The following is a 23,374-nucleotide window of genomic DNA, read 5'->3' as shown; positions in this document are numbered from 1 at the left end:
ACTCACGGAGGTGCTCAATGATGCTGTCTATGGTTGGCTTAAAAAGGGCATTCATGGCATCTGGACTCATCCTCAGCATACCCTGGGAGGACCACTTCACAAAATCCACGCTGTGGGAAGGTGACACAGACGGGAACAAGAGTGAGTGCCTGCAGGTGCCAGGGCTGCTGGGCTCTGGCATGGGCCCTGGCAGAACATCGGTCACATCATGGGGCAGAAATGACTTTCAAAGTCAAAAGCACCCTTGGAAACCCCCTCAACTGCCAGGGCCCGGACCCTCAGAACCTCAAGAACTGACGTAACCTCTTATATTTCTCTTTGCTTCCAACCTTCCCCTGGGATGATGGAGGCCAAAGTCTAGTGCAAGAAGGAAAGAAGTGCTTGCCCTCTGGACGACAGTGTGCTAAGGCCCACGAGATGCCTTCACTGTGCTACATAAGTTACAAGTGTGTGTGCTGAGGCGTATCTCCTCAGCCTCCAGGCAGCTGTCCCATGGCATGGACGTACAACACGTCTAGAAGCAGAAGTGTGGAACAGCAGGAGCTCTGGACGGGAAGCTAGGTGGCTGGGCTCCAGGCTGGCTCCACGGCTTAGTAGCTATGGGACTTGAGGCACTTTGGCCTCTGTTTTCTTTGAGCCTGGTCTTCTCTGATGCCAAGGATAATGGCACTTGCCTCACCCCCTCACAGGGCAGGTTATGAAGATCAAGATTCTCTCCTGTTCAGACTGGGCAACCAAACTACAAAGGGCAGAACTTTGTCCCTGTTGGAGTACTCCAGCTACACTAACTAAAGAGTTGTCGATTCCGATGATAACCCAGTGGTCACCCAGTGAATCAACAGACCCAGGTAATGCTCATCAGTCCCCTGATAGGATGCAATAGGAAATACCACCACCTGCTAAGTAGATTGCCAGAAATCCAAACTTGAATCCAATTAAACCACTAAGTCTATCTGTAAGCAAAAACATACCAGGGGCAGAATGAAAATCTCTGGGACACCAAGTGCATGCAGTGAGCAAAACCCAGATTGTAGGAAACTCTCGAGCCCAATCAACCAGTTTTGTCATCTGATTAAAAAAAAGGGGGGGGACCCATACACCAGGTGAGACTCGAGAGTTCATTAGGATGCTGATGCAAATTGGAAAACCTTTAGGAGACAGTTGGAAAAACTGTTGATGATAACTGGATATTTGATATCGAAGAATTATTAACTTTAGGTGTGATGATGTCATGGTTACAATTCAAAATTCATCTCCTTTAGAACCATCTGTTGACATATTTATGGATTTGATGACAACCTGAGATTTGCTTTAAAATAACAGGGAGAGGGTCGTGAGATGTAGGCTGAGTGGGAGCCAACAATCCTGAAGCTGGGTGATGGAGTTTCATTTCCACATGGGAAGGTATCTATGAGAGGTGATGGATATGTAAATTTCTTTGTAGTAATCATTTCCCTGTGGATATGGAGATATATTTATATATATATATAAAAAAACTTTAAAGTTATTAAAACCTATGATTTTTGTCTTTTTTTAAAATTCAGCTTAAAACCATCTTCCTAATACATTTATTTTACAACAAATACTTGCTTGTAACCAAGGGTCTCAGAGAAGCAGGAAACCCAGATTCCCATGGGATTTATTCAACAAATATTATATTGAGTCTCTACTATGTACCAGCTTTTCTTCTAGACACTGGGATTTCAACAGTAACCAAAACTACACTTCCCTGTTATCATAAAGCTGATATTCTTTAGAAAACATAATAACTAGCACAAAGGTGACACCTTTCAGGTCTCAAATAATGTGCTTAGTACCTAATGTTTATGAATGGGTTTTATCCTCACAACAACACTAGGAGGTAAGCAGAACTCTTCTCTCCACTTTCCAGATTTAAAAAACAAAAACCCTGAGTAGTAGAGAGGTCAAGTCATTTGCCCAAGACAGCAAATGTGTGGGACTGGAACTCACCACCCTCCCACCTCTGACCAACACAATCCACCCGAGACCGTCCCAAGCCAAGGTAGCCAGCTCACTTGCTCTTCCTCAAGGCGTGTTCCACGCTGTGCCCACGGAACTTCTTGTAGTAGTCGATGAAGGAGAAGGGCAGGGTGATGTTGAGAGGGTTGGTTCTGTCTGGAGCAGCGGCTCTCTTTCGAGACTCAAAGGCAATCATTAAGTCGACCCAGGCTGCAGGACGCTTGATTTTGAACTGTTCGATAAAATCCTCTCCAAATATTTTACACAGAAGTTTCTCAAATTCATAATCTACTCCCAAGGATCCATAGGGTCCACCTGGGTCAGGAATGAAATGGGAGCCCATGATGTCAAAAACCACCAGAAACCAAATCCAAACTCTGAGAAAAAAGCCCACACTGTGTCCTCCTCTGATGCACAAAGAAATGCAAAGTTGGACCCCCTCAGCCAGCGGACTGCAGAACCCTTAGGTTCTCACTCCATATGCAGAGGTTATTTTTTTTCCCACAGAAATCATCAGCAGTCTGTCTAAATCAATTATGTTTCAAATAAGATCAATACATTTAATTAAATAGGAGCAAGAACAAGCTTCAGTTTGGTGCCCTTGGTCCAGATGAGGTGTTGTGAGACCTCGTAGAAAGCTGGCCTTAGCTCTTAAATCATAGGTGACATCAGAACTTTCAGAAACAAGCTCCCTTGGCCAGACTCACCTAATGCTGAAACTCAAGTGGATGTGGTTAGGGCTTAAAAGAACACTTAACTGCATTTTCCTATTGGTGGAGATGTGAATGTCCTGCACCCCCTGTGGTCCCACAGGCTGGTGACAGCAAGAGAAAGAAGCACTTTCAGAAAAGAGTCTGAAATGAGTGAATTGGAACTATCTGGGAAGGGCTCATGGGTGAGAAAACCAGCCGTGCTGTGGCTCACCTGTTGCTTTATACAGTTCCTTTAGGTGTCCCTCGGGTAGCCGTATCTGATGGACTGTCAGGTCTACGGTGCCTCCGCCACTGTCCACAACCACATACTTGTCACCTGGTACAGACACAGCCATTATTTACATAGAACCACTTGTCAACCCGTTCTGAAACAAGCTGATGGATGATAACTTGGTCTACCCAGCTAAGCACCACTGGCACTGCTGGCTAGCACATGGTTTTGCTCATCAGCAGCCTAGCAGGTTATTCAGAGGGCCAGCGAAGCATGGATGATGAAGAACCAGAAGAGGGCTCTGGATGACCAAAGCACGCATGTCACACCATGCCACATACCAGGCACATACCATTACCTGCTGTTGAACACCAGACTTACTCCAGGACGAGGGAGTTCTGGTTCCTACCTTTCTTGGGAAGAGTCTGCATGATTTTACAACATGCAAAACTATAGCTCCCAAAAGGGCTCCACCTGGGTGAGTGGCCTTCCAAACCCACTGATTTTGAACATTTTCCCACAGTGCAGAAGGAACAAATGGGAGTGCAAAAACAGCAGCATACACACAAAAAATAATAAATACATAAAATTTAGCAAGGGCAAAGGATGTTAAAGAATACTACCTTCCTCCAGCTCTGACCAGATTTCTCCTATGACATTCTCCACCAAAAAGGTCCGACTCTGACGATTACGCCGTACGTGTTCCTTAGCTAGCAGCCAATAGAAAGAAAAGGACGATGGGTAAGGAAGCATGAAAATGCAGACAGTCATCTGCAGTTGGCAGAGATAACAGCAGGAGGAGGCTCAGGAATGGCACGGCTACTTATAGGTGATCAAAACAATTAATAAACAGCATTCGGAATCACAAAGCCAGTTCTTCCAAGAGAAGGTGGATCTTCACACCAGCCTTCATCTCTTCATCTCCTGGCCAGCTTTGGCCTGTGCCTGGCTGAAAGCTCACCCTGATGACTTTCCCTTCCTCTGGTGACATTTTTGGGGGAATGGGTTAATAAAATCAATGTCCCAGCTTTACTGCCCCAAGGAGGAAGCCCTGGAAATCAGGCTGCAGTGAGCCCAGTTAAACAACTTCACATCAAGGAACTTTGTCCAATTCAAAGGAAAGTGGAGTATGCCATCTGGATCTCAGGTAAATGGATTGAGCCCTTTCCTGACACTGTTGAAGCCAGTGTGCTCTTCAGCCACAAGGTGGCGCTTCAGCCACAAGGTGGCATCTGAACTCTGCCTGTCCTGGCACTTGCTCACCAATCCTGGGGACAACCTCTGCTTGTGTCCACAGGCCCTGCTGTGGCTTGGGCTGCTGGGACATGAGAAGGATAGGGTACAAACCACCGTCCTCTGTTCAGATGAGGAAACCAGGTCAGGCGAGATGAAGGACTTGCAACTCTTGTCTTGCAGCTCAAAATGAACCCACAGACCCTGTCACACTCATGATTTACAGGGACGTTTGATAAAGTAGAACAATGAGATGTTAGAAATGAGAAAGACACTGTGAAAGGACACAGCCAAGGTGGGAGTTGGGGATAATCACTTAACTCCTCTGAGCTTCATTTCCTCATCCATAAAGTGGGAATGTTGATAGTTGGCCTCAGTTCCTTTTTGGCATATAGTAGGTGATATTGAAGGCAAAGCACCTACTATGAAACCTGGTGCTCATCAAATGACAACTACCGAGTTAGACCAGGAAGAAGGCTCTGCCACCCATCCCCACCACCATGTTGTTGTTGGGATTTTTTTAGTTCCTGAGCTGGTGCTGCTGACTTTGGATTGCCCTTGGTTGCTGGTTACCCAATACAGCACCCTTGGCCCGCAATCCTCTTTCTGCAAGGAGCACAGTGTTTGCAAAACAGTTTCTCTGGGGATCAGAACTTCAGATGCCCCGTCAGCTTGGCTGACTCCAAGTGCTCAAGGCCTAGGTTGGATTGGAGTGGGAAGTTTCCCAGGAGGGCTCCCAAACTCAGGGCTTCTTTCCTGTTTCCTTGGGATGAACCTCTGTTACAGATCTTGCGGTGGGCATCTGCTGTTTGAGACAGTCTAGATGACACATATGAGGGCCTTCATGAAAACAGCCAAGTGAGGCGAACAGAACACGTACTGAGCTCTCAAAAAATTATCCTATTTCTTTCAGGCAGATTAAGCCCACTATTGTTTGTGTGTGGGGTGGGGGAGACAACGGTGTCCTTTATTGATCTCATCCTTACAATAAAATAGCGCCAATGGCAAACCTTGCATTCAGGGAGCTGCATGCCAGCTCTACTCCTTGGGGCCTAACTGGACCCCCTTCATAAGGGAGCCTCCTAGCACCTCGGGCATCCTGAATAAGTGCTCTGCTGCAGCACCCCCTCCTTCTGGGAGAGGCTTCCCAGTTGTAAAGCAAGGCTGACACCAGATCCCCTGCCTTAGGGCCCCTCGGAAATGTGGTGTCCAATAATTTGAGGATTTCAAAATCTAGAAAGCCCTCTGAGCACACAGAGAGAGCAGCACATTCCACGATCCACAGGACACAGACACAGAGCCCTGTGGGGGAGATGTGATTTGTTAAAGAAGAAGAAACACAAAACTGAGCTCTTGGGGAATGCCATGATCAGAAATCAGATTCTCCCCAAAATGTGTCCTGTTCACAGGGGACATAAGGAGAGCTATGCCAGAATTAGCTGATCCTGGCATGAATTTCTTTTCATGAACAACTGAGAATTTACATGTAAGATATAAGCTCAGTCTTTCCCCCTTTTTCCAATGAAAACAATAAAGAAGGAAACCTAAACATGTACATGTTGTCCCAAGTATGTCAGTGCTACCGTGTTTGACCTAGTGAGCTGTAAGGCCAGCCTCGACTTCCCCTGGGGAGCTACAGCATGACTAGGGGGTAATCCAGGCCTAGGATTTAAAGGGAAGCCTGTTTCATTATCTCTGGGGAAATCAGCTCTAAGGCACTATCACACAGCCCTAGCAGGCTGTGGCAGCAGCCTGGTGACAAACAAGCCTACTACTGCCTCCTGGCTGAGGTTTATAGACTCCTAACTCCAGGGATTCAAATGCAAAGAGGAGACCCCCCCCCCAGGGCGGTTGCCCCTGTGAAGAGGAAGAGGAGCAGCCTGGAAAAGACGCCCATATGCAGGGGCAGGAATGTGTATCTTCTCAGAGTCAGCAGAGGCCAGGGCCTTGGGACACTGACGCAGGCTTCCTGGTCCTCATCTGGGAATAAAGCAGAGCCTACAACTATGGAGCCAGGACCCACTGGCACCCATGCTCATGGGGTGCTTTGTCCCTGACCCAGTCTGTCTGCAAACGCTGAAGCCCTAAGAGGCCCACAGAGCCCTGGACACCAGGGAAAACAGTTCTGGGGACCAAGATTGTGACCCACTTGCATGCAGGTAACTAGTTGAAAAATAACTATTAAAAAGGAAACTTCCTCCAAATACTCACCCTGAGCCTCCCCTAGTGGGTGCTCTTCCCACAGCTAAGTGAGCCTCCCCTGGCCAGGAGGTCAGCCCATTCCATCTGTACTCTAACCTCCGCTAAGACACACAATGAGCTCATCACCCAGAAAGCAGCCCCACTGAGTGAGTCAGAAATAAATGGACAGTCTTAACGGAGGGAATAATAATAGGAAACTGGGATTAGAGGGAGAATCAGCTAGTAGGCAAGAAAGATCCAGGGCTAGAAAGCTGAGGCTTGCGAGTGTAGCTCAGTGGTAGAGAGTTTGCCTAGAGAGCATGAGGCCCGGGTTTGATGAACAACTCTCTGGTACCTTCATGTTCTTGACGAAGCCCCTCCAGGCACTTATGGGTGATATGCCAGGTGACCATTGCTTAGTCCTCCAAGAGGCCAGGAAGGGAGGCTGACACTGAGAGGCTTAAAGCCAGCCTCCTCCTAAGGTATCTTGATCCTTCCTGATGGCATTAAATGCCTCTAACATCATCAGAGGTAGAGAAACACCCGGGGCGGGGGGAGGGAGGGAGAGAGAGAGCAGAGGTACCCTGTGCAAACCCCGCTCCTACTGTGTCACTGGCGCTGTACCCATTGACCGCCGCCTTGCCGCTCAGCTCAATCATCTGGTGCAGACGCAGCTTCCGGCAGTAGATGGAGGCGGCCTCAGGCTCCAAGGCAATGATGAGCTGCTCCGAGTTCTCAGGAGAGGCCAGGCCTGCCTGCAAGACAGAAGCTGAGGCTGGGACCGGGCCTCCCTGGGCAGGCTGGCTCAGAGATACCATGTGGCCCACAGGAGGGACAGAGCACACAGGGTTCCTGTCACCACTGTGCTGCTTTGTGGCTGTCTCCTTGGTCTGACACTCCCAAGGAAGGGACACTCACGCTCTGCATGTTTGGGACAGTCCCACGCCGACTTTGGCATACTGAGCCCCAAACACTTCAGGGTGGCTAAAGAAATTGTACAAGCACCCTCAAGAAACACAAGGCTCTGGCCACAGGACCTCTTGCACTTGGGCCTTGATTGGCCCAGAATTGAGAAGTACCAGGGAGGAGGCGGGGTGACTCTGGGCTGTAGGGTGCAGATGGGGCTCTACACCAAGTGGGAAGGACAGAGTTACAAAAGTCTCCAAACTTTGAAAATCATCCCAGGTCAGAGGCAGGTGATCTGTTCCCTGGTGACAGTGGGCGATACAGCAGACCCCACCTTGTAGACCTCAGCTAGGCGAGCATCTGACTTGCACAGGATCTGATCTGCTCTCTGTGGAGCACTGGGAGGCCCTGCCATTTGCCTCCTTGGGGAAATGTATAAGCAGTCACTCCTGGATGAGGAAGCCCCTCCTGGAACCCCAAGGAATCCCTCATTTTCTAAATATGGGCAGTCATCGGCAAGTATCTTATCAAAGCCTTTATCCTTTTCCTAGTGTATATTACATATACATATCAAATATAGTCGTAAACAAGTTCTCATCTGTGGTCTCCATCTGCATTTGGGATCCTAGCCTCCAGGAGGCAGAAATGCTTCAGTTCTGTGACACGTGACCTGTCCCAGTCAAGCCCCTTCCAGGCCCTAAGAAGGGCCATCCATGAAGCCCCAGGACCACCTTCCTGAAGGTGCTCAGAGAAACGGGCCTGGCCTGTAACCAGATCCCTGCCACCTCCTACGGCCCTGAGCTGGAGCAGGAGGTCCACAGTGGAGGCCGCTCAGGCGCACGGGGTTTCCTTGGCTGCCAACAGGAGAGACAGAGCACACATGGTTCTCATTACCACTGTGCTGCTTTGTTGACGTTTCCCAGGACACCTGCCCTCCTGCCATATCCACTTGGGAGGAAGCCCCTTCCTGCAACCCTCTTCTACACCAGACCCTCAAGGTTTAGTGGATTCTTCCCATGGACCAGGCATGGAAGTTTTCCTAATGTCGTGCCTGCACGAAAACCTCTCCTCAGGAGGAGTGGCCTAGAGCCATGGTTGGAGGGGCTGAGGAGGGTCCATCAAGAGCAAGGAACAAGCAGATTCAGGTAGAACATCAGAAATGTGACAGGCCTTCGGAGACTTTGTCCACCTCCTCCACTTAATGTACAAAGACCAAGGCCCAGAGCAGTAGGGGCACCAGCTGTCCCAGAGTGCCCAGAACAAGGGGATTTCCTAGGACATGAGACTTTCAGTGTTAAAGCAGCACAGTCCTGCTGGAAGGTGTCCAACCCTTAAATGGTGGCACCAGCGCAGGCTGGGGTCTGGAGCAATATTAATCAGCATTTTGTTGTGATAAAAAAATAAACAAGAACAACTTAAAGGAGGAAAGATTTATCTTGGTTCCAGAGGTTTTCGTCCATGGTCAGCCAGCTCTGTTGCACTGCGTCTGAGGTGGGGATGAACAGTCTGGCAGAAGGGTGTGGTAGAGGGAAGCTGTTAGCTCATGGCAGCCCAGCAGCAGAGTTGGGAAGACGAGGCCAGGGACATGATATAGTCTTCAAGGACACCCTCCAGTGACCCATGCTTCTCCTGCCTACAGTTTCCACCAGCACCCAGTAGTCCACTCAAATTATTAGTCCACCAAATGAGGTCATCATCCAATCACTTCCCAGAATCCCCACCTCTGGACATCGCCGTCCTGGGGACCCAGGATTCCACACCTGAGCTTTGGGGCATTCCAGACCCAACCCATAACATGAGACCTGCAGATGAGGCTCTTTAAATTGCTACTGGCTCTCCTGCTCTTAGTGCCTCTAGTTACAGATCCCCAGCCAGCCCTGGGACGTGACAAAACTCTCCCGTGCCTCTCACACTCCCTCCTCGACGTTTCTGAGGCACCGTGTTTCACCAATGACTCTGGGACAGTATCAGATGACTCACTGCCTGAATGGGCTGTCAGAAGTTCTCCATGACAACCACACCCACAAGGAAATATCGGCGATGGTGTCCTACCGCATGTTGGTGACAGAAAATCACTCCGTAAATATCAAATGTCTCACAAGTGGCAGAGCCCCTTCTGGAAGATAGGCTTTATAAAACCAGATGGGAGCCACACCTAAGTCCTACACCATCCACAGGGAGCCTCCACCCCTGCTGCTCAGGACCCGCATAGGCAGACGGAGGCCCATCAGCCTGGTCCAGTGATAGAAGAGGCCAGGGCCACCCTGACGTGACACTGGTCCACAGGCCACTGACTAAAGCATGAAGAGATTTTTCCATTGCTTGTTGAAGCAATTAAAAGTTTCCATTCCCCAGCTTCACCTTCTCCCAGGGTCACATTAGACATCCTTTCAGCACTAAGGTGGTTGACAGTTAAGGGGCCCAAAGAAACAGGGTGTGGGTCACACATGTGCAGTGCCACCAAGAAACCTCAAACTCTTGAGTCTCAAGGGTCCCAGAAGAAGAAATCCAAATTAAGACCAGAAGGAACCCTTCTAAGGGACAGCTCATGCCTTGAAGTTTCCATTCTTGCATCTGGTGCATCAAGGGCCTCCTGGAAGAGCAGGAGGCCAGCTTCCCAGCACGGACAGGGAATAGGGAAGATGGGCTGCCAAGGAACAGCTGGGCCTGCATGGATCACAGTCTCTTGCTAAGTTGAGACGAGAAAATAATCTAGGCAGCGGGGGCGGTGAGGACTGTGGGGACAGAGCCCCACGGTGCAGCCCAGAGACTCGGTGTTAAAGGACACAGGCAAAGACCCTGCTGACTCAAAGGCCACATCACTGTTTGTCTGGGATATCAACCTAGAGAGACAGAGACAAGGGCCTGTGCTGTGACAGAAGGGGACAGGAGGGGAGAAGGAGCTACTTGTGAACTCTCGGTTCCTCTGCCTGCCCTGTTCCTGAGATTCTAAGCGGGAACTCCGACTTAGATGGGAAAATCTTGCCATGGAAAATCACATCAAGAAGTCCAGAGGCATGAAGTGCCTCGAGTGAAATGACACAACAGGAGGGCGTCTGGGTGTGCAGGTGACAACCCAGCAGGGCAGTGGGGACGCTCCCATATCCTAATATCAAAAAGAGATACCAAGCTCACCCCAGTCTGCCCCAAACAGCACTGCGTGGACCTGCAGGGGACACCTTTCATCTGTCCTGTCCCTCCCCAGCTGACCTGGCCTGGCTTCCATGGCAATAGTTGTGACACATTTCCTGACAGGGGTTCCTCACTGCATCTGGGAGAAGATACAGACGAGGGGTAAAGAGGAGCCCACTCCAGAGGGGAGCAAGCAGCAAGGTCAGAAAGGGGCTGTTCAGTGTCTGGGTGACCAGACAAAGCGAGCACCCCGTCCGTCACACTTCCCAGCAGAGGGACCTTGTTCCCACCAACAAACTCCTGCAGTGCCACAGAGGAGAGCTGCAGGGTGGGGGCGGGGCAGGCAGCTGGTTCTGCACAAATCCCATCTCCCCAGGAGGAGTCCCAGACTCACTTAAGATTCCAAGAACAGGAGGGAACGGGCCAGACTCTGAAAACTTTTGTTTCTTGCAGCCACTCACAGCCGCAGCCCTCTGGAGACCCGTGGCTCTGTTTGCCTGAGATCAGGCCAGGTCCGCTGGAGCAGAACATGCTCTTCACTGACTCTGCCTTCGGAACTGGTACCCCACTGCTCCTCGTCCACTGTGAGGGGTCCCTCCACAGGGGCCCTGGCCGCACACTTCACAGATTCTGTCTCCACCTACACAGACAGTGCCTTTTCTAAGGGCATCGGTCAGGTCTCCTCGACCTGTAGCACATAGTAGGTGCTCAGGAGGCAGCTGAAAAGGCAATGAATCGACCAGCCCTCTAGCCAGCCTCTCTTCTGCACTTTTCTGACCCTTACCTCTGCTGAACACACACGTTCCACAGGCGCAACCTGGGAATTCTACAAAGTGCCTGAACCAGGAGCCGTGCTACCTGCTACCCCCACTGACTCCTCTGGGAATCTGGGCCAGCAAGAGCAGCCTCCTCATAGTGGCTTTTCAGAGCCTCGCTCTGTGATCTCGAGCTCCACTCGGCAGGGGAAGGCCCTGGGGAGCCCGCGGAAGTGGGTGTTTACCCCGACTGCTCAGCTCCACAGCCCTCCTCCTCTGCAATCTGCCAGGAAGATCCGCCAAGAGACTGTGTCCATAGCTGAGAAAAACGGCCAGAACTGGTAAGTGCTCTGCCGGCCTGTCATCAGGCTAAAGAGGGCTACAGCTGCACCACTGCTGGGTGTGACGCACTTCTGTCCCCTGGTAGGACTGTTTCTCACTGCAGCTTGTTCAGACCAGGAGGCAAATGCAAGCTGCGTCTCCATGTTAGATGAGATCATCGTACATATGGGAACTTCATTTATTTAACAGGTTTCTGGAACCTACTACAGTTAGACATTTTAGGCAAGATGCCTTTAGAAAAATCTAGATCAGTCCAGTAGAACTCTCTCCTGGTTCCAGATCTTTCCCAAAGGCCTTGGAAGGGGGATCAGCTGTTCTTTCCACTACCGTCTTGTCACCAATGCTCTCAAAAAGTCTATACGTATCCTGAGTCTGTGAATTATAAAAGATTGAGGTTTGACTCATTTCTTCAAGAAGCACTGAGACCACACAAGTCCGGGCAGTCCCATAGATGAAATATACCCCCATGCATGGCTCTGCAGGCCTCATGGGCAAAGATGTGACTCACTATCGAGACCAGAGGATAGTGAGCAGAGGGCCATCCCAGGTCTACTCTGCCCCTCTTTCCCCTGCACCTGGCAGGTGGGAGGGTGAAGCCCAGCCCTATGTGACTGTGCCATGAACTTGTACCTGGGAAGCCTCCATAAGCCTGGAAGGGTCTCCACATGGCCCACCCAAGCAGAGTGGAGGTGCCTAGTCCCCCAGCTGCCCTGACTGCCCACCCATCCTACCTCATTCTTCAGGTTCTCATGCCTGAAGTCAGTCTGGTGGGATGCTCTGTGGGCAGACGGACGCCCTTTGAACATGCTCAGTAGTCGCTGGGCTGAGGACTGTGGGTTTTGTTCAGGTGCTGTATTAGCCAGGTTCTCCAGGGAGACAGAACCAGGAGGACGTCGAGATACATACAAAGAGACTGATTGGAAGGATTTGGCTCCCAGTTATAGTCTGACAAGTCCCAAGATCTGCAGTCAGCAAGCTGGAGCCCCAGGGGATCCAAATGGCGTGGATCCTACATCCAGAGGCCACAGGCTGGAGGCCCAGGAAGAGCCACATTTCAGTTTCAGTCCACAGGCAGGGAAAAAACCCAGTGTCCCAGCTCAAACACATGCAGGAGGCTTTTTTCCCCTCTCAGTGGAGGGTCAGTCCTCTGCCCTACTCATTCCTTCAGTGGGTTAGAGGACACCCAGCCACGCAAGGGAGGGTCATCTGCTCTATTCAGTCTAGCCATTTAAATGTCAAATTCATCTAAAACACCCTCCTAGGAACCCTCAGAATAAATTTTAGCCAGATAGCTGAGCATTTCACTGGCCTAGTCAAGCTGACCCATAAAATCCACTCTCACGGTATAGGTATAGTATCTTTTTTATCTATATAACAATGGCGGGGTGGTACAGCATGGAGCAATGTAGCAAGCCTGACTTGGTTCTGCCCCGGAACTCTTCAGAAGACAAGCTGAAGAGACCACCTAAAAGGCTACAAAACAGCCATGTCCCTAAGGCACCCCCTGTAGCCCCACACTGCTCCGCCACGAGCCACCTGTGCACAGGGACCTGTCTAGGCAGAAGGTGAACCCAGGGCCTGCCACAGTCGAGGCACACAGAGGCCTGTGGGCGTGTCTAATGAATAAACTAATGATCTGGCAAGAACGATCTCTGCCATCTTTAAATCCACTGGGCCACTGTAAACTGCACACAAGTATCAAAGCAAAATCATCAAGGGTTAAAGCCCAGAAAATGTCCCCCAGTATGGAAAAGCCAGGCCCTGCCTACAGGGTGCCTCTGGGCTTCAGAAAGCAAATTCACAAGGCTGGACAGCTGTCCCTGACGGGAGCTGCTGGCCCTTTCCTTTCTGAGGGACCATTTTTATTCCAAAGCCCTCCCGGGGCCTGGTGTCCTCCTCAGGCTCTCCAGTGAGGGCCTCAGCCATTCAGAGAGGTCATCCTGGGATGACCTGCCCTGGTGAACTGACCAGGAACTGCACCTCTTTTTTTTCTTATTCAGGCTAAAAATACAATTTGACCCTTTATCAGGTCACAAACTTGTTGCTCAAGCTTTCCTGTGGCCTGGAAACTGTGAGTCAAAGCCCTGAATCCTGAATCTCCTTCCCGAGGAAAGCTCTGAGCACGGGGCGGCATCTTCACAACGTGTTCCCCTGCCCCATCTTTGGACACTACCTCCATGACGAGGGCTTTTGTGAACAGCTAGACGGCTCCTTCCCCCTTTCCATCTTAAAGAAATGGCCTTTTTCTGGAACCTCCACCCTTTTCTCTCATGCCTATGAAAACAAATCTATTTTTGGCAGATCCATACAGGGAGCCAGATTCCCAAAGGAAGGCAAGAGCGGAGGAAGCAGCCGGGAAAGGGGAGCGCGTGCGGGAGGGGTGCTCCCGACCCTTGACGGTTGGCAAGGATGTTCTGGATGCTGCGAGGAGTAGGCCTCCGAGTGTCCAACCCAGGGTGCCACACTAGGGCTCCACGGTCGCTTCACTGTGCTCAGACTCTGTGGGGGTTTTGTATAGAAAGGCTCGTACACGTGGCCACAAGCCACGTCAGAATATCCCCCTGCGAAATGTGGTCAGGATGTCTCCTAAGAGGTGTGATGGAGGCTCAGGGACATCTACTGCCTTGGTGATGGGTCCCAGCTGGGCCTGAGGTTGAAGACACAGAATACTGACTCTCAGGATGTAGAGAGTTGTCCCAGGCCCCGGGACCCTCAAAGTCCCTTCCCATAGCCTCCTCTCTGTCCCCTTGGAGGCCTGTGAATACTGGGTGATACCTGAGCAGGGCGACCGTCACCACCACGGGCATCCTGGGTCCTTCTGCTGCCGTCCCACCTGCCCGGCCTCCGCCCTCACCTGGTAAGCAGCTTGTCTCATGAACTGCTTGGCCGGCTGTTTCCAGATGGCAGGCACCGTGATGACCCATCTGACATCCGAGTTCTCAAATTCCGAACCCGCCTGGTCACTCAGCTCCTACAGTCAGGGAGACACACGCCATGGGTTAGGGGGCAGTGTGAGTCCAGAGGCTTCAGTGAGAATCCAGCTCCCACCAGGGACTTCCCAGGAATCCAGCCTCTGCAACTTTCCAGGGTCAGTGAGGCAAGAGTCTGGTTTTTTGAATATTCAGCAAGAAGAGAGCTCACTGAATGCCACTCAGAAATGAGGGAGGTGTCAGAGGGAAATCCCTTTGGTCACTTCTTAGTCTTTGGACATTGGACAAATGACAACCTCCCAGGCCTCAGTTCCCGTGTCTATACCAGGGGGATGATAATTCTTAGGGGTTGTTGGAGGATGGAGAGCTGCACTTTCTGAGGGCTTACTACGTGTCAGTCCCTTTGAGCACTTTGAAGGGCCTTATCTCTGCAAGAACCCACACAGGAAGGGATACTCACTGGGCCCCTTTCCTGGATGGGAATGCTGAGACTTGGACAAGCTCAGTTCCTGTGACCACTGCATAGCTAGAAAGTGGCAGAGCCAAAATCGAGATCCAGACTCAGGTCTACCTGGACTCTAAAGGCCAAGGTCTTAACTAAATTGTCACATGTCGTCTCATGTCTAGAACAGTGCTGGACCCGCAGGAGCACTACTGGTGCCAGCCTCCATTGAGGGTGTCATCTACCTTACTGCAAGCCCAGCATAGGAGGGGAGCTGTCCTGTCCAAACAGGAAGGGCGCGAATGACATGACCTAACTGAGGACCACGTGGCCTTCTACTTTCAGTTAAGATTATTTTGCACTGGGGGACCCGTGAGGATAAATGGTATGGCCAAAGCATCAGAGGTTTTTCCACTGGCCACCATAGATACGTCACTGTCGGAGATCTCAGACTCGTGTTCTCATCTGCAAAATGGGGAGAATAAAACAAACCCGGAGCAAAACTGAGAAAATTTTGTGGAATGCCTGGCCTGAAGACAGCCTCTGATCAATGCTAGATCCTTCCTTCCTTCCCCTTCCCACTGCTGCATTTACCAGACCAATCTGAGATCAAACCTCAACACACACTAAGGCACTTCTATATCAAAGTTAGCTCTGGGGACACAAGATTAACAGGCTGGTTTAAAAAAAAAAAAAAAGAAAGAAAGAAAGAAATTACTTTTCCTAACGGTGTCTGATATTCCCTATTGTTTCAAATAATTATCCCCGGTCTGACCCACTCTCTCACTGAACTCACTTCCTCTTTGATCAGTAAACATTTTTTTTCTGTTTACTGAAAAGTCCTAATTTAAAAAATTGTGGGGGCTGAGGCTGTGGCTCAGTGGTAAAGCACTTGCCTAGCATGTGTAAGGCACTGGGTTCAATTCTCAGCACCACATATAAATAAATGAATAAAATAAAGGTCCATCAACATCTAAAAAAATATTTTTAAAAAAATTAAAAATAAAAAAATAAATAAATAATTGTGGTAAGAATATATGTGCCATAATATTTACCATCTTAACCATTTTTAAGTGTACTGACTAGTAGTATTAAGTACATTCAGTAAACATGATTTTTAAAACACCCCTGCCCTTGGTCAACATAAAACAGCCATTTTTTATGATTACATTTTGTTTCTTTGCAAGTCCTCGTGGGGCTTTGAAAAGCAGGGGAGCCGGCTGATGTGTTGGACCAATCACCACGCAGGCCAATTTAAACTCTTTGCACAGGAAAAGGGCTCAGGACATGAGGGATGGGCTTCCCTGGGCTGTCTGGGAGGCTGAGGGGAGCCCTTTGCTCCACAGTGGCTGGGGAGAGTGTGGACAGCAAAGGCAGGCAGGCTGGGGGTGTGGCTCAGTGATAGAGAGCTTGCCTAGCATGCACAAAGCCCTGGGTTCAATTCCCAGCACTGCCGCCCTCCCCCATTAAAAAAAAAAAAAAAAAGCAAAGCAAAGGCACCAACATGGAGGATCTTATTATGTCAGGCTCCTCCACCAGCTGCTCTCATACAGCAGGATTCGTAACCAGACTGCTTGGTGGAAGTGATCGGCAGATTCATTCTACCAGAGTTCATTCTGGTCAGACATGCCAGTCCCCTCCCTAACCAGCAACCTCAGAGGCTGCACCCTGCTGTTCTGAATCCAGAGCCTGCGCTCTCTCCCTCCAGGCTGCGCCTCTCCCTCGCTGGCAGGTGCATCAACCTGGAGATGGAGCCTAACATGCTCTGACAGGCATCCACCGCCACCCTACCTTCAGCGCCTGCTCCTTAAAGTACTGCAGGGCGTAAGCGAAGATTTCAAGGGCTTTGACTTTCTTGCCATTTGCTGCTGTCAGGTCTGTATCCATGGTGAGGTCCTGGTGGGGGGCGAAGGATGAAACAATAATAAGACAAAGGAGAGATACACCTCTGACTTTGGGAACTGATGCTTGGAGATCTGGACAATCCTGGTGAGCCATATATGTGTTCCCCCAATTGACAAGGTAGACTAGGATGGTATGGTCCCCCAAAGGGGCCGGGCAGCACTGTCCCTTTACTGCGTAAGAGGCTCCGGTTGTTCCCTATAGACCCCAACGTCCCTCCCTCCCTCTTTCTCCCTGGACCATCTGGAGGTTTCAGGGCAATAGCAGAGGCTGGGAAGAGAAAATGGGCAGCAGACACCACGCCTGGTGCGATTTACATACTATTTCCATATGTGGTCACACATGGTCACCCTCAGAGGCCCCTAGTGGAGGCCTAATTCATGTCAACTCACTGCCACGCATGACTCTAAACAGACATGAAGCTCTCACTCCCCGATTAGCTGCCAACCAAGCTACCAAAATAGAAGAGCTCCTATTTTAAGGTCTGCCCTGTCTAATCCACTGGGAGCGCAATATGGCCGCCTGCAGTTCTCTGCCAGAAACCAAAGCAGCTGCTGCACACAGTCCTTGGATGGAGACTGCTCTGTGGAGCCCAGATGCCAGGTGAACAGAGGTTATTTTAAAAATGATGAGAAAAGCATCTGTGGGGCTGTGGGGCTGTGGGGCGGAGGATGAGCAGAGAGTGGAGCAAAAACCAGGAGGAAGCCCCGGACCAATAGGCTCATTAATGCCAGGAAACAATACGGGCACTCTGGATTGAAGTAGGCTGGGTGACTATGCTCTGCCTTTGGAGAGACAAGCAGCAGCGGGTACAAAACCAGCCTGGTGTTGATATCTGCACGTTCTTGTCCCACCTGCCACCTCCCTCTCCTGGTGCTTAGCAAAGATAACCCAGCCTTTGGCCCCCAGGCTCAGGAAGGCCGGGGAGCACCAGGAAGCCACAGCTCTAAATTAAAAAAAAAAAAAAAAATGAACTTGAAGTCAACAGTGCACTGCCTCCAGCTGTACAGTCCCTGACATTCAGCATCAAATCCCATCAGGAGAGATGACAGGAGTCACTTCCGGCCAGAGTCCAGCTGCATCAGATGGAGAGCCTAGGTACGGTGCTCACAGAACCTTGGAAGGCAGGGTGCTGCCTGCTGAGTCTCCCATTGACGTTTGTTTTGTCAGCTGCAAAGGTTTGCTGGCTGACAAAGGAAAGTGGTGCTAATGGGAGGAGCCCTGGACTTGGCCCTACCCTGTCCCGGGCCTGGTTCTGAGAGCTTTCTGCATCTTCATTCCTTTAATCCTTACAGTTCCCCCCTGAGCACAGAAGGTGCTGTCATCGTCTCCATTTTACAGATGAAGCTGAATGAGGCACAGGCAGGTTAAGTGACTTGTATTAAATGTCTTGAAGGTACGAGAGGCAGCAGTTAAACTCAGGCTGCCTGGACCTGGGGTCTGGGGTCTCAAACCTCATCACTCTCTGCATCTCCAAGTCCGGGGACTTGCAGAAGAGAGTTTAGGGGATGAAAATGCTCAAATTGAAAACAACTCCAGCTTCCTATGAAGCTTCGAGCTTCAATGTCCTCCTTAAATTGGGTGTTGGTGTCCTGAGCTCCTCCTTCCCCACGCGGGGGCTTGATGTGTCAGCTGTTACTGGTTGTTTCTTCCAAACTGATTAGTTAATAACCACTGCCTTGAACCCCAGATGTTCTTAGCCCCTGAGGTGCCCTCTGAGGGGGCTCCCTGTGCTGCTCCCTGTGCAGAGAGGAGCTCCTGATCTCCCAACAATCCAACAACTGAAGGGGGAACTCCTGGGACAGAAGGGGGGCCCAGCATCCTGTACCCAACCTACAGCCAGGGTCCCCTCTGACTGACCAGTTTCCAAGACAAATGAGCAGTTCAATATTCTGAAAGTCTCTCTGCCCACATGGACACCAGAAAGCACTATGTGTCCCACAAAAAGTGTCGCGTGTTCAAGGTAAATGGGCCTGAATTTCTGTGGTGGAGAAACCTGAGGGCCCCTGGGCTGGGACACATCCCGCCCCTCAGGGCTGGCTCCTGAGGAGAACTCTCTCACCCCTGTGGTGTGCAGCTTCATCTTGAACTTCTCCAGATACAGCCACTGCTTGGCCTCGGTGGGATCCAGGTCATGGTAGAAGTCCCTGGCAGCGTATCCAAAGCTGTGGAACTTCCTCTCGGGGGTCAACAAGATGGTGGTCGGGGTCTTCTGGTTGGACACCCCAGGATCGCCTCCCTCCCATCGCCTGCCACCAAGGAAAGGCAGAGGTTATGAGGCCTTGGAAAATCCCAGTTCAGGCAGCACTGAGTAAGCACCCACTGTATGCATAGCTGTCATAGATGTGAAGGGGTAGGTACACTCTGGTCCAGGTGCCTGGCCAGTGGCCAGAGACACGATTTCAGTTAGAAGGGGAAGGGACAATTGCCACGTTCCTGCTCAATAACACGTTCTAATTTTACCCTCTCGTTCAGTACTTATGGAGGAGCTACTCTGTGCCACGTGCTGGTGACACAGGGACAGAAAATTTATGTTCTGCCTTCAAATAACTCAGTCAGGTAGGTAGGTGATTTGTTTTGGATTTTGCAGGGGTTGAGGGTTAATCTGTAAGCACTCAACAGCATCCGGTTGGCCTGAATCCTCTTTGAAAAAATATATATAAATGCCAGCCCTCTTAGATGGAAATGAGGGGACCAGGGAAGTGGTCTGAGGGGGTCAGAGAAGGTACAAGTGCCCATATGGCCATGTGGCCAGGAAAGTGTGCAGGACTCAGGGGGACGGGAGAAGCTAAGGAAGATTGGATCTGAAAGGGCAGAAGGACCGTCCTGGCTGCTGGCGGTGAACGGGTCAGGAGTGGGCCACGTGTGTAAATGAGAAGAGCCACTGCGTAACTGGAAAAGCGAGAAATGAGACTGGGAAAGTGGTTGGCCCTGGCTGGGGAGGACCCTAAGGACTTAGGAAAATCCGTGAATCATGGGGAGCCACCAAAGGCCTTAGATCAGGGCGTGACAGAATCAGAGCTGCTGTTCACGAGGGCAAACTGAACTAAAGAGGGCGGACAGGCAGCCAGCGGGCAGACGCGGAGTGAGGCCTGGCCTGGAAGCCACAGGAAGGGAGAGATCGGGGCAGAGGAGTGCCAAGCCTGCCCAGAGGGAGAAGGGAGCCAATGGGCATGGCCGTGAGCAGGAGCCCGGGCACCCTAGAGCCCGCAAGCTCAGGAGCCCAGAGGAGAGGGCACAGACAAGAGCTGAGAGCCAGGCCAGGGGAGCTGGAGGGAGGGGCGGGGTGTTGAACTTCTGGAGGGAGGGGTGGAGAACAAAAGCCCAGAGTTCATGGGAGAGATACAGGCAGGAAATGAAGCTCACAGATCAGTGACAGCCAAGGTGAGAAGATGGGATGGGAACATGGAGGAGGGAAAGGGCCACCACTAAGGCGGAGCCAGAAGAAAGGCGGAAGACAGACTCAGGTGGTGGAGCAGGGCAGGGGTAGGCTGAACCCCGGAGAAGCTTCCTTCCTCTGTCACCAGAAAGAAAGGAGAGACAGGGAAGTGGGATGGAGCGGGCAGGTGACTCATGCTTCCTCTCTCCACTGCAGAGAAGCCAGGGCTGCCAGGAGCCAGGCTGCTCCCTTCCACGCGACCCTGGGGGCAGCCTCAGGTGGAGACTCAGCACAGAGGGGAAATGAGGCGCTTCCCCTGGCCCCCCGGGGAGGTGGCTACCCCTCTGGCTGAGCTGAAACCTGCTCCCTGCACGGCACCACTGAGCCCAGATGGAGTGCCGACCTCCGGCGAGATTTGCTGCTCCGATGGCTCTGGAACCATCCCTGGCCACTTTCCCAGCCAAGCTCCATCAGGATGCAGCCTTCCACTCCAGGAGCCAAAGTCCCCGAGGTGACTGCATGGAGACTCAGGAATGATTCCCAGGCCAGGCAGCAGCTCTACACGCCACTTTTCACAAATGGACTTGTCATTACTATCAAAGGTGACATTTTCAGTAATGACCCCGTGAGCTCTTCCCTTCAAACTTTGATTCCTTCATTCCTATTTAAATGCAAAATATTACATTCCTCATTCCTACCTTTATCAGTCTGTATCATGGTTATGTTAATATGTTCTGACAGGAATAAAATTCGAGCAGAACCAACATCCTCCAAGGACTCTACAATAACAAAGGCCTGAGCCACAGTGATGGTCGCTCCTTCAGGCAAATAAAATGCTTTTTCACTCTTTCTTTTCTATTTTCACTGCCTGACTCTCCTGTGGAAATAACATTTGGAAGCAGACAAACATTGATTGGCATTATTTTCCATCTGGGAAAGCAGCACAGATCCTGCCAGAGATGGAATCCTAGGGGCCGCTGAGCGCTATGTGGTCTAGTAGAAGTGGCTTTTCATTATTTCCTAATGAGATGACACCCAGGCACCCAAGGGCCTCTGGAGTTTTTTAGAAGGACAGGGGCCTCAGGCTGAACCACATCTGGTTGTCAAGAGAATGATAAGCCAAACCTAGTAGGCTAGTGTTTTACACTGCCGTCATAAAAACACCCAAGATCTTACTCTGGGGGTGATGCATAAATTTCACAATTAACCAGTTAAAGGAAAATCAAAACCATTTATAATGAAACTCAAACCCTCTCCTAGGTGGAAAATCAAGATGATAAATCCCAGGCTTCCAAAGTTTTGAGGGGCCACAGAGTCTGCAAGAGGGTCAAAAATTACCACTGAGAGAGCCAACAGGACAAACCAGAGTCCCAGTGGACATTGGTTTCAAGGGTTGGGTGGTGTGAGGGCTGCCGGGTTGCTCCATGCATCATGGAGGGCACGGTGGGGGTGATCTGGCACAAAGTGTCCAGGAGGCCAGGGTTACTCTGCCTTTAGGGCCACTTGGCTGAGATTCACCCCTCCTGTTTCCTCCCGGGCCTGTGCCTTCAGCCCTTGTGATACTGTCACCTGAAAGAGCTGGTGCTTCTCTGCATGCTGAGTACTTGTTAGGAAATCTCATTTGCAGGAGGCAAATTCACAGGTGCCATTGCTATTGCCATTTCACAGATGAGGAAACTGAGGTTTAGATGGTTCAATCCAAAGTCAGACTGAGCAGCCAGCACCTGGACCTCCTCCATCACAGAGGCTGTGTAGGTCAGCTCCTCTCAACAGGCCATACCTTGGAGTCACCTGGCCAGGCTCCAAGCACAGGGCATGGCCCCTCCCCTGACCAACTACATCAGTATTAAACCAATGCTTCGGAGACAGGCACTGGAGGCCTGTGGGTCAGAAACGGCTTGCTCAAAGTGGCACAGTGGGTCTGGGCTAGAATCCAGGGTCCTCCTCCTACTGCCATTCACCTGCCCATTGACTGCTCTGACCCTGGTGCCGCTCAAGCCTGCCCCACCCACAGCACTCACCTCATCACGTGAATGCATTCTGGCTCCTTGGTGAAGCTGTAGGCATAGCCGCTGGACGTGGTCCCAAAGTCGATGGCCACCACCACGAGAAACGTCTGCTGTTCCGAGACGTTGGGGTCGGCATCATTCTGTAGATACAAGTGAGGCTCTGTGCCCGGGCCAGGCCTCCCAGCCCAGCGGCGACTCACTGCAGGCAGAAGGGTTTCCACATTCCTGCTCAAGTCTGCCACGTGGCAGCCCTGGGGACAGGGCAAGCCAGCCTCAGCCCCACTTGAGTGGTTTGGGGAGACAGAGGTGCCCGAGTGGGGACAGGACACCTGGGCAGGGCACTGCTTGCAGCTCATCAACCCTGCATGCCTGTGGCTAATTATGGAAGTGCTACCATGGAGCAGAAGCCCAGTAGCTCTCTGGTTAGACACTGTCTCCCCCACTGCCCTCCACGATCCTGTGCAGACCTCCAGTGACCGCCCCGAGCACTCTGCCAGCTGTGCATCATCATGCCCCCCAGTGATCTCTCCATCTGTGCCAGCATTTCATGCACCTGAACAGGCTGGGCACACCCAGGACCCTACCTGATCCTGCAAAATGCCAACCACATGACCCTGCCATGCCCATGCCCTCATCTGTCAGAGCCTTTCCTCATCTGTCAAGTCATTTGGGCAGACATTTTTTTTTTAAAGCAATGTAGACTTTCTTTCTTTTAACTCCCACACAACTCCAAATTATAAAAGAGCTATGTGTGCCCAGCCTGCCTACTGGTGCCACTCCCCTAGGCCCTCAGCTCTAGAAGCATGGGCCACATGTAGAAAGCCTTTCTAGGCCCCGAGTGGGGAAGGCGCTTGGCAGGGCTTCCATGGCCAGTACCTGGGATTTGATCTCCACCCAGTGAACATGCAGGGCTGCCCAGGGGCCTGAACAGTGAGAGCAGATGCAGAAGGAAAAGGTAGCCAGCTCACACGCACAGGCGCATGCACACATGCACACACTTCTTACCACGATATGGGAAGGGGACAGAGGCGTTATTCCTGTGTCCCCAAGACTCCGGGCTGGAGATGAATATGCAGAGGTGGGGGCCGTTTCTGAAAGGAAAGATAAAGTCCCCCCTTAGACGTGGCACAGGCTGGCCCGGGGACAGGAGTGAGGCCCGCAGGGTTTTGCTCCTCAGGCTCTGGGCTGCTTGAAAGCAGGGCCAGACCCCAGCCAGGAAGGCAGGGGGTCCAAGTCCACGCCAGCACCCCTTTGGGTTT

The 23,374-nt window shown here is 51.3% G+C and overlaps 1 protein-coding gene across 7 annotated transcripts in view; it reads right to left on the bottom strand.

The window, feature by feature from the left end:
• Positions 1-23,374, bottom strand: part of Hspa12a (heat shock protein family A (Hsp70) member 12A) — a 143,219-nt gene that overhangs the window by 5,442 nt on the left and 114,403 nt on the right. For all 7 annotated transcript variants that reach the window (XM_040272498.2, XM_021723342.3, XM_078043439.1 and 4 more), the window contains 10 exons: positions 23,121-23,206; positions 22,128-22,255; positions 18,790-18,976; positions 16,617-16,721; positions 14,308-14,424; positions 6,902-7,073; positions 3,528-3,614; positions 2,905-3,009; positions 2,037-2,295; positions 7-110 (listed from right to left, as the gene is read on the bottom strand). In XM_040272498.2, coding sequence (XP_040128432.2) covers positions 7-110; positions 2,037-2,295; positions 2,905-3,009; positions 3,528-3,614; positions 6,902-7,073; positions 14,308-14,424; positions 16,617-16,721; positions 18,790-18,976; positions 22,128-22,255; positions 23,121-23,206 — 1,350 coding nt within the window. The remainder of the gene's footprint in view (positions 1-6; positions 111-2,036; positions 2,296-2,904; positions 3,010-3,527; positions 3,615-6,901; positions 7,074-14,307; positions 14,425-16,616; positions 16,722-18,789; positions 18,977-22,127; positions 22,256-23,120; positions 23,207-23,374) is intronic.

The sequence above is a fragment of the Ictidomys tridecemlineatus genome, chromosome 1 (genome assembly GCF_052094955.1).
Source record: "Ictidomys tridecemlineatus isolate mIctTri1 chromosome 1, mIctTri1.hap1, whole genome shotgun sequence".
NCBI lineage: Eukaryota > Metazoa > Chordata > Mammalia > Rodentia > Sciuridae > Ictidomys > Ictidomys tridecemlineatus.
The sequence above is the reverse complement of the archived record's forward strand: the minus strand, read 5'-3'. Positions and strand labels throughout refer to the sequence as shown.